Source organism: Papilio machaon, chromosome 19 (assembly GCF_912999745.1).
Source record: "Papilio machaon chromosome 19, ilPapMach1.1, whole genome shotgun sequence".
In the NCBI taxonomy this organism is placed as follows: domain Eukaryota; kingdom Metazoa; phylum Arthropoda; class Insecta; order Lepidoptera; family Papilionidae; genus Papilio; species Papilio machaon.
In genome coordinates, this window is record NC_060004.1 from 1,490,255 (window position 1) to 1,501,113 (window position 10,859).

Consider the following 10,859-nt stretch of genomic DNA (forward strand, 5'->3'; position numbering starts at 1 on the left):
GTCAAGCAGGATAATCACTTGCTAATTGACGTAAATCGTACTTTGACGACAAAACGCGGGAAATTGCTATAAGTGATGCTTTTCGTAAATTCCAACAAAATAAATTAAATACTAACTGAATTCTATTGCATTTCTTTTTAACAAGATGTTTGTTTTTTTTAAACAACAATGCTTGAATCATTATTTGCTTGGATTTTCTCTTATACAACATTTTACGAGTCTTACCATGGGTTTCTGTGATAAAAATTTCCATTTAAATGACATTGTTATCTCTGTCTTGTGAAAGATGATGACAGAGATGACGATATATTTTATACAAAGATTTTGTACTCAGAAACCTGCTGTTATTCTTTCTGTGATGTTTTTTGTCCAGTAATTATTTTGAAAATTATCTTATATTAAAGTCGATTGCAGAGTTGCGAGGCACTAAAATTTTAAGTTTCGCCACGTCATATCACATTATAAGCAAAAGATTGAAGAAAGCATATCGATTAGGGTTTTATAATGGAATTCAATGGAAATAAGAAATTATATTTAGATATGTCACTGGCAGACTGTATTGTCTATGAAATTATTTTGGAACGTTTCACAATGTTTAAATTGATGATACAAGCTTATCTGTTTTTAATAAGTCTGTTGTCACAGACTTATAATTTGTTTCTTTTTTTTTACTTTTTTGATAATTTTTATTTTGAATTGACTATGAGATTACATCGGGCTTCTTGAGCTGAGCACTGGCTTTGTTTCGTAACCTTTTAGCTGGAGAATGAGTGCATTTTGTTATCAAGCGAAGAAGCCAATATAGCTTAGGTACTAATATTATAGGGTTAAATTTTGAATCAAACAAGATTTAGGTATTTAAGACGAAGATTTTTTTAAAACAGAAAAATAAATCTGGCGTTCTGGCGTATTACTAATAGGGATTAAACTAAAAAAACATTACTCAAGGTAGAAGTTTTGTTCCATTTATAATGTTTAAATAATCATGTTTATTATTGGTGTATTTTTAGAAGTACTTTTGAATTATTTAGTTTACATTTTATTTAATTTTTAATATGTTCCCCCACTTAGGTTTGGCAACAGACCATCCGTAAAAAAAAATAAAGCCAAAACTTTATGGTTTATTAAACCTTTTAATTAAAATTGACCGCACGTGAATGGGATAAAGCCAGGGAGATGATGACTCAAAGTAGAAGATATTTACAAGAAAAAGAGAAAAAGATACAAAAAGTAAGTTTAAGTTATTATTAGTTATGAATATTTGTATAAAAGTGATGAATTGTTGATTGTCACCCTCACGACTCAAATTTGAAAAAGTACAAGAATTTCATTTTGTGATTACAATATTATAAACCTGATTCATAGAGCGCGTAACGTATAAAAACTAAATTACGATGTTCAACTTATTGACAGATATTATAACGGCATAATGGCAGAAATTATAAAGTTCATGATGTTTATCTATAATCTGTGACAAGTGAATTGGCGGGAACAAAGGTTAAGCAGCGCCTGGGGGCTCCGTGACATTTAGTATTAAGTGCAAACAATTATTTCTCCCCCTTTAAACGTTTGTCGTAGTTTGCGTACAAAAAAATAGTTTTTAAACACGGTAACTTGTCACACTGCCGCCAACGCAGAAATAAAAGAAAAACGTAATAAGTAGCCTATGAGTTCTTCCAGACTATATTCTACATCTGTGCCAAATTAAATCAAAATCCGTTAAGCCGTTCAGGACATTTTACATTAATACATCGTAACGACGCGACGGTCAGTACATAAATTTAGGTTAGTTTTAAGGTGGGTATAGACTAGAGAATTTACTTGTAACAAAACAACGAGCCGGTCTCTGATATATTGTTGTTTATTACCCTTTCACGAACCAGACGTGCTTTGGAAACTATGCTTTTACCTGTATCATATCATTCGTTAAAACGTTACATTACATAGAAATACTTGAGAAAATGCTCTAGTGTATATTCACCTTTACATATTACGTATGTTCGAAAAACATATATAATAAAATGTCCGAAATTTGCAAAGCATAAGTAATATAACTATCTTTCAAATTATTCCTAAGGAAGATACACCTGATAATTACACTTTAAAATTAGCGATTTTATTAATAAAACATGCATAGAATAATCCAAATAAATCCGTGCTATTTCATCACCATTTTAATATGATCAGTTAATTAAACGTATATTAAATAGGTACTACGCTGGCAGGGGTCTTTTACACGTCTCTTCAAAGAGAATATAATCCAATAGACAGTAATCAAACATCACCTTGACAATAATAGTTCGCGCCCCTTTGAATTTTAGATGTTTATTATGACGCTTAAGTTTATTATCTGATTATTTAGAGAGAAAACTATCGATAGGGAAAAATTTTAAGATCATAATTTGGAGAGTTCTTGCCGATGAGTTGCCGTACATTGTAGTGATGAGATGTTGGTGAGTTGCGGAAGAGGGAGGTGGGAAAGTCTTTTTCTGTGATTTTATGCTACTCCGGGTTGAGACCAACAATAATTTAAAAGTCGAATTTTTAAAAAGATATTCATCAATAATGCTTCTAATTTGGAATAAAAATCCGTCTAAATCTAATGTAATCTAAAAGCACTCATAAATCTCTGAATTCCCATATAATTTGCAACCTTTCTAAGTTCGTAGACTTTACCCTAATACCAGTTCGATCCGGCTATAACTGGATCAAAGCGACGCATTCCAGCTTGTAATAACTGCAAATTACTGTCCCGCAAGGTTATCTTTTACATTGCTCAACATATAAACAACTTTATTGCAAAGAAATAAGGTTCATGTTTTTCAAATTTGTAAAATAAAACGGCAGATCAAACTTTGGTACAGATTTGAACAATGGCGGGCGCCATATTGAATTGTCGCGGTTCTAAGAGAAGGTAGGGCTGGTTTAATACAACTCTTTTAATTTTATGAACTAAAGCTTTCATTTTGATACGATTTGGTTATATGTGTTATGCAATATATTGCTAATTTTTTTTGTTATTTAAATAATAAAATAGCAACAGGAATATTTCGCAAATGTTTGAATATTTTTAACTACACGTATATATCTATATACAGTAGAGTGTTCACATATTACATATCTAGTCTATAGTATTCATTCTAAACGAGTCAAAAACACCTTCCTTGTTTGAATTTTACTCCTAAGAGTATGATAAGTCTAACCACACACTAAACTAAGAACCATCCCGATCACAAATAAGAAAAACCACTTCAAAATCGATCAAATTGTGGTAGCTGTAAAACACAAACGCATTAATTATCTTCCTTTTATTCTGAAAAATAAATACTTGTGTAAAGTGTTACTGCATACCACCATCCCAGCTTTTACTCGTCTACTTTGAAGTATTTTTTGGCGTCTGTCCGGACAGGTGCGGCATTGTCCGGCAACTCTCTAATCCTGTTACAGCTTAAACCTACAATGTGCAGTGGTTACGCCATCTGGTGAAAAGGTATGACTTAAACCTTTCGTTTTTTTTTAAGTTTACTTTCGACTATGTCATGTAAAAATGTTACTTTTTTAATAGGATAAGAGGAGGGATAAGGGGATGTTAGACGCCTATGGATATCCGCAACACCAGAGGAACCGCGGATGCGTTGCCTTTGCGGATCTTTGAGACTTCATAATGGTTCTTAATATTTCGTGATAACATACCTGTCCAAGTTTTATCACTTGACCACATTGTTATGATGTTTTGATTATTGTTGTACTGTATATGACAGATGTTTATTGTTAAATCATGTTTCTCTCTCGTTCTCTCTCTCTCTCTCTCTAGGTGCGTCTCCATTAATGGAGGTTGGCCGCCAGCTCAGTGAACTTTTGCCGGTCTAGTGCCAAGCGAAATAAATGTTCCACGCTAGCAATATTCGTCCACTCCTTGATATTACGCAGCCACGATTTCTTTTCGTCCAGTGCTTCTTTTGCCTACAATTTTGCCCATCATAATAAGTTGGGGAAGGTCGTATTCCTTGTGCCGCAGAACATGTCCTAGATAGGCGACCTTTCTCTTTTTGATAGTCTGCAATAGTTCACGGCACATGCCGACGCGCTGGAGTACCCGTAGATTGGAAACCTTCTGCGTCCAACTAATACGTAGCATTCTGCGGTAGCACCACATTTCAAAAGCTTCCAGAAATTTTTGGGTATTGGCTTTGAGCGTCCAGGCTTCGCTACCGTATAATAATACAACAGGCCACACGTAGCATTGGAGCATTCTAATTCTGAGCTTTACCGATAATCAAATCATGTTTAAAGTTTGCAATAGCTAAGATAAAGTCATTGTATTCTGTAGTCGTCATTTAATATTAAAAGAATATCTTGCTGTCAAGTCAAATCATTATAACTAAAATTAAATCATAGAATTAATTTCTCTGTATATTGCCCGCAACCCTCTCACGATTGGGGAAACATTTAACAATACGTGAATTAGTAGCAAATTGTCCGTGAGATTCGGAACGCGGTAACAAGGTTACGTCGCCCGACGGACGCGTCAACTTTGTTAGGGAGGCCTGAACGGCACACGTCTCGACTTATCCTACAAATTGTGTGTTTTTGTGTGCATAATAAAATTAATAGCGATCACTTATTGTTCTCCCGCCTTTTAGTTGTACATTGAAAGGGTTGTTTTGAGGTTATGTTTTACAAAGATATTTTTTTTGTTTTCGATTTTCCATGCAGCCAACTACCACAAAAAAGGTATTTAAACAAAAAAAAAACAAAGTAAGTATTTTTATTCTTTATTCTAGAACTACTTACATGTCGAAATAAATTATAACCTAATTTTCATTTTATAACTATGTAGGTATTATTTTGAAACTATTCATTTACAATTAAATTATTCGAATTTAAGTTTTTACGCAAATGAAATGACTACTTCAAACCTACCACGAAGAAGGTAATATAGGTATAAGAGCTTATTGCATTTTAACATTAAATTCCAAAGTATTAGTTTCTGATATAAAAAGTTTGTTTCTGATTACAAAGGAATGTTAATTGAAATTCTATTGCATTTAAAATCGATCGGTTTTTTTTTATCATGTCTAATATTTTTCAAACTGCTTTATCACACAAACAATTTTGTCTTTCGAAACAAAACTCAGTTATTTTTTTTAAATTCAATTTACTAATATTATGGAATAGTAGAAAACCGATATATTAATATAATAAATATTTTTAGTACGTTGTAATTTTGTTACAAAAGCAAAAAGGACATAATTATGTGTAAGACTAGATCTGACTAGATTATTATTTTTAACACAATTGTACATACAACTTTATAATATATTTCAAGTATTTACAAGATAACATTTTAATGTAATATTGCACGTAACACTATTTTAAACATAAGAACTTGGCTAAAATAAACAAACTATCATATGGTTGAAACGTAAATCCATAAAATGGATTCACTGGTTTTGAGTAATTAAAATTTAATTAACCAAAGGAAAAGGCAAACAATTGTTAACAACAATAATTTTAAGTTTCCCTAAACAAACATAATCATTTAATTAATTTGGCAGATTTAATTTAAAAACTATGCATTATTATGATGTCACACAACACTAGCTACAATTTGATTATTTACAGCGCCATCTATGTAATAAAAATTGTTTGAATTATTCTAAATAATTTATCGTTTTATTTTACGTGCCGCCATTCCCGTAGTGTTGTGCGTAGTTCGTCTCGCCAACAATATCGATATCGCTATCGCTGTGTTCGGTGTCAGAGTCCGATGTTTGAGTTGTCGATATTCTAGAATCCTCTGCCTGTAAATAAAACATAATGTTGTCTGTCCAATTTTTTTTTATAGGTTAAGTGTAAAATTTACACCACTTGAGATAAAAGATTTTCAGTTCATTCGTGTAGTTATTTATACAATTCTCGTCACCTGTCAAAGGACATCGTGGGTTACTACATGTTTTATTTTACTGTAAACGTCCTTACCTTACGACTTTCTCCTAATTGTGTATGATGCTTCGTTGTGAAGTCAACCGCTGCAGTACCTGTAAACGAAATTAATTCTATGGAACGAACTTATATAATTTTTTAAAATTATTTTTTAATACAAAAGCCTCAATTTCCAAGTAATACCTAGAATATAAACACGCTTAAGCAAGTCAGAGACATCATCTCCTTTGTCTGCACCCACACCATCTCCCCCGTCTTTATTACTCAAACGATCCACGAAGTTTTTCAAAATAAACTCTTAACGAGATTTATTAAAGTTGAATATTGCTCAGCTATTATTCCAAGAAGTCGGTTGCCATGGGAACTAAGACGTCAGCCATCTTGTCGACAAAATCAAATTAGGGGCAACGTCTTGAGTTGTGGCGCGAAAGCGGCGATTCCAAATTCAATTTCCCCGCCTTTGAGGTTTGCTACTCTCAATTAGGAAATAGGGTTGCCAGACGATTAACATTCATTTACATTGCCTCAACTAAAAATATAACATATATTATTCAGACGGTAAAAATTTACTTAGTAACAATGAAAAAATGTCAAAAAAGTAAATACCGATGTTTTTTCATTTTTTTTAAATAATATACAACACTTTATCCCCTTAAAGCTTCTAGTGTATTAGCGACACAGCTAACTGGATAGTTGACTAACTTGCAAATAAAACTGGCACGATGGAAGCGTCTTAAGAAAACTGCTTTAAGAAAATTATGGGGATTGCCTTCAATTTCGTCGACCTCTTGTAAAGTACGATCAATCTAAAATCCACATAACCAATATAGAACTTCAAACAATTTTCCCTAACTATCGACAATTGTTAGAAACTGGCAACTTGCTCCCACTTATTTTCATCAAAACTTGGAATTTCTTGAGAGTTGAACAACTATGCGTAACTTGAGCAGGTAAAACATGAACTTTAACACGACACGACAATTTGGTAAGCAATTTAGTTTATAAATATATTGCATACATATAAAATGTCGTGTTTTCATTACAGGCCCTTTAAATTTAAAAAATTAGAAGATCACATCGTCACTTTCTGGTCACGGTGGTATCTGTGGATTTTTTAACCCATTTCGGTTTATCATACTATGTTCCGCGTTTTTACTTAAAAGACAGTAAAATAAACATCCTTAGTAACCGATAATAAGACGTCCAGCCGTTCAGTTTAGTATAATAATGTAATTTTAACCAATGTCGTAACTAGCGGTTTCTACCCGCATAAAACAACCAATTGAGTCGTTCCAAGATAATAACAGTAAATGTCTACATTCTTCGTTTTCTAAATAGCTGGAATAGAATAGTTATCTGACCTCTCTGCTGTTGCTGCTGCTTCCTCATCTGCTTCTTGTGTTTCATGCGCCGGTTCTGGAACCAAGTCTTGACTTGCGTCTCCGAGAGGTTCAGCGCCCCCGCTAACTCCACGCGCTCCGGTGTCGACAGGTAGCGCTGAGATTCGAAACGTTTCTCTAAACCTATTTGGAATAATTAAATTTTAGTTAGTAAAATGGGCTTTGTGAAGTGCCTAAAAAGTACACCTTATAATGTTGAGATTTATAGGAATAGGTTAAATTTTAACTTCAAAGTCAAACTGCTGCTTACTTTTCTTTCCATATATTTACCTCAAAGCAGATAATGTTAAGCAGTAGGTAGTAGTTTAGTTAACTAATATTTATTTTAATAAAGATACCAACCCGTGAGCTGTGGATCAGAGAAGACGGTTCGCGCCTTCCTTCGGCGGCAGTGCTTGAGCGCCGAAAGCGACAGCTCCGACGGCGTGAACAGCGCGTGGTACGGCACGCCTGCACATAACACACAATTCGTGTAAAATCAATAACCATGTTATAATCAGCAGCAGATGTAACGGTTCACAGTTCATTAACAATCGGAAATTCTGATCTATTGTTAAAAATTTTATGTTCCCTACAAAGAATCACAATAATTTTCGATATCTAGGGTAAGGTAATTGGTTTAGGACGTATCTCTTCTTTTTTCTTAATTCACAAAATAGATTTTCTTATAGTTACCTCAATTATCTACGTAAAATAACTTCATAATTTAATTGCAACCAAAATCTTAAATCATTTAAGTAGCTGAAGACCGGACTTTTAATTTGAACTGTATAACGTACATAACCATTTTCTAAGTATCTGAATATATTACTAAGAGATATAAATAAATGTGAGGATGGCTTGTTTTATAATAGCCCTAAGTATTAAGTAACGTAAAAGAAAATTGAAAAAAAGAAATTTGAAAATTGCTTTGAGACGAACATTTACAAAACGACAAATCATCAAAATTACGCTCCGTGTTAGTGTAGAGAATAAAATTGAAATTATCAATGATAATAACTTTTTTTTAGGTTACACGGATGTTAAATACCTAAGTTAGCACTTCAGACTAAACCCAGAGGTAACTTGGTCCTTTAGGTATTTGCTCTATACCTACTTCTCAGTCATAACGATATTTTTCTTAAGCGCGACTGACACTATTAATTTCTCTATATATGTAGTTTTAAAAGAGTTATATAAAAATTATTTACATATAAATATTTTGAAAGGAGCTATTAAAACATATCATGGATTCTTAACAATGCATTTAAAAGTCCTTACCTTGAGATAAAAAATAAGGAGTTTCCACAGACTTGTAGGTATTTGGAGTGTGTAGATATGCCCCAAGAGCTCCCATAGCCACATGAAGATATGACCCCTCTCTGCCTGGGACATGGGGCCTGACTTCCCCGGGAACTGGGAAGAACGGCTTCGGTTCCGGCCGGTCGTAATCAAACCTCCTCGGATCCGGTACTGGCTGTTTGAAACCGCGACTTTGGCCTCGATACAGAATATCCTCTATTAAAAAAGAAGTTTTCGAATTTTGCTCTTGACGATTCGAGTCCATAGGCGAATCGCTTCTTGTTTCTTGTTCCATTTTTGAAAATGTGTTCAGTTTTTAATTTTGTAAATCATTTTATTTCGGAGCTATCACTTGTTTAATAACCGGATAAATTGTTTAAAAACCATACCGTAATTATTCACTTTTAAATACTTAAAAATTTTCTTATTGCGAAATATTGAGTCTGTAAGGAAACAGCTTTTTTGAAAAAAATACGAAATTTTTATAAAAAGCGCGGGAAAATGAAAAAATTTAAGTTAATATTAAAAACCGTAATTCCGTCGGTGGTTTGTATGATAAATAATAATGACGTATATAATTTGTCAGTTTGCTCGTTGTTTTGAGGAAACGAGGCGATTTGGTCCGCGGGCCGGGCTAAACTGTCGCGCTCGGGATGATATGGGAGGGCCGGAGGGAGGCGCCAGCCGGAGGGATGGGGTGGCAACCCTCAGGGTTGCCTATCTCGAAATTTTAAGAAGTGTGAGGTAAATATCAGTTCTGCTGTTTGCTTTTTATAGGACACTTAATAGCCGTGTTTTATATCTATTACGTTACGTATTGAATTTTAAAATTTTGTAACATGTGTAAGGACTATTTTAATAAATTTTTATCTAAAAATATCAATCAAACGGCTGTACTTTTGTTGAATTTTTGAATTTTTTTTAAATACGTAAGTATTATACTTTAAGAGTATTATTTTCTTTATAACCAAATCGTTGAGTAATAATTTATATGCAAGTAAAATTCTTATTTTAAGTACTCGTTCTGAATTTACGTTTAGGTACTGTAAGAAAGTTGAAATTACAAAAAATACGATTCAATGGCAGTAGCTATCTCATTTTTTCTACATTTAGCACCTACCAATGGACATGAATGCATACTTCAAATTGTATATTTATACGACTGATACAATTCTATATTACAAAGACAAGCACACAGCGAGTGCAAAATTTTATAAGTTTTAATAAAATAAACTTGTTCAGTGTTTTTACCCGTTAGAATCAACTAAATATTATTGTTGTAGTAGGTACAATGTTCCTATTATTCTACTGAAGTACCTAATTAGAGAAAAATAGATAGTCGTTTTACAGACAGAGAAATCTAAGGGTTTTAACCCTTATATAAATATCTTCATGTTGGAATTCAAATAAAACCAACTCTTATTAAACTGTTGAAGATTTTTAGGATTGTAAAGTTGTATACATTTGTATTTTATGTTAGTTGCACGTTATGATGAATTTTTAAATTTTTTCGCTCTATTTACTTGGCCCACTTCTAGTTATTGTAATTAGAGACTTTCTTTTATATATAAATCTGTAATTTTGTACACTTCTAAAGTTCTAATGACAGTCAATATAACATGTAAAAAATTGTTTTATGTTTAAAATTTGAATGAATGTTTCAATAGCATTGTGTCTGTGGTCTAAATGGTTATATATCTGTGCACGTCTATACCAGATGGAGGCTTGAATTACTGTAAGACGACGTAACCCGCTCGCCGCCGGATCATCCAATGCAAAGCGGGCACTAACTACACTAAAACGTCTTGATACTTTGATATATTTTTGTTACATGTTGAAAAACATTATTAGAATATTTATAGTTACTGTTATCTCAACACAACAGGTCTAATCATAAGTTTACATTGTTGAAACATTTGTATAAAAACATATAGACATCCCTTTCAAGGCAACAGTACTTATTTTAATATGACAGCCGTGGAAACTTATTATTACTTTCATCCAAGTTATGAGTACTAAAGTAAGTCTGGTAACATAGAATAAATTAATAGAAAAACAGAATTTAAGACTAATTACAGAATTAAGTAATGTTATATATTTTTTATTTCGAAATAAAAAGCATTATATTCCACACGAATAAAGTATCAAGACGTATAAACTGTAGTATCTGTTAGCGATCCATCCCCCGATATCTCACCCTAATCCGGCTGCAGGGCGGGGGCTCCGGGCGGC

General features: G+C 33.0%; 1 protein-coding gene across 1 annotated transcript; it reads right to left on the reverse strand.

Moving 5' to 3' along the window:
- Nucleotides 1–5,646: 5,646 nt before the first annotated feature.
- LOC106711238 (brain-specific homeobox protein homolog) lies at nucleotides 5,647–8,926 on the reverse strand. The gene is made up of 5 exons (XM_045682566.1): nucleotides 8,607–8,926; nucleotides 7,689–7,796; nucleotides 7,308–7,469; nucleotides 5,983–6,041; nucleotides 5,647–5,804 (listed from the first exon to the last, which is right to left on the reverse strand). Exons 1-5 carry the CDS (start codon nucleotides 8,920–8,922, stop codon nucleotides 5,682–5,684), a joined length of 768 nt encoding a protein of 255 aa, XP_045538522.1. The 5' UTR covers nucleotides 8,923–8,926; the 3' UTR covers nucleotides 5,647–5,681.
- Nucleotides 8,927–10,859: the final 1,933 nt, after the last annotated feature.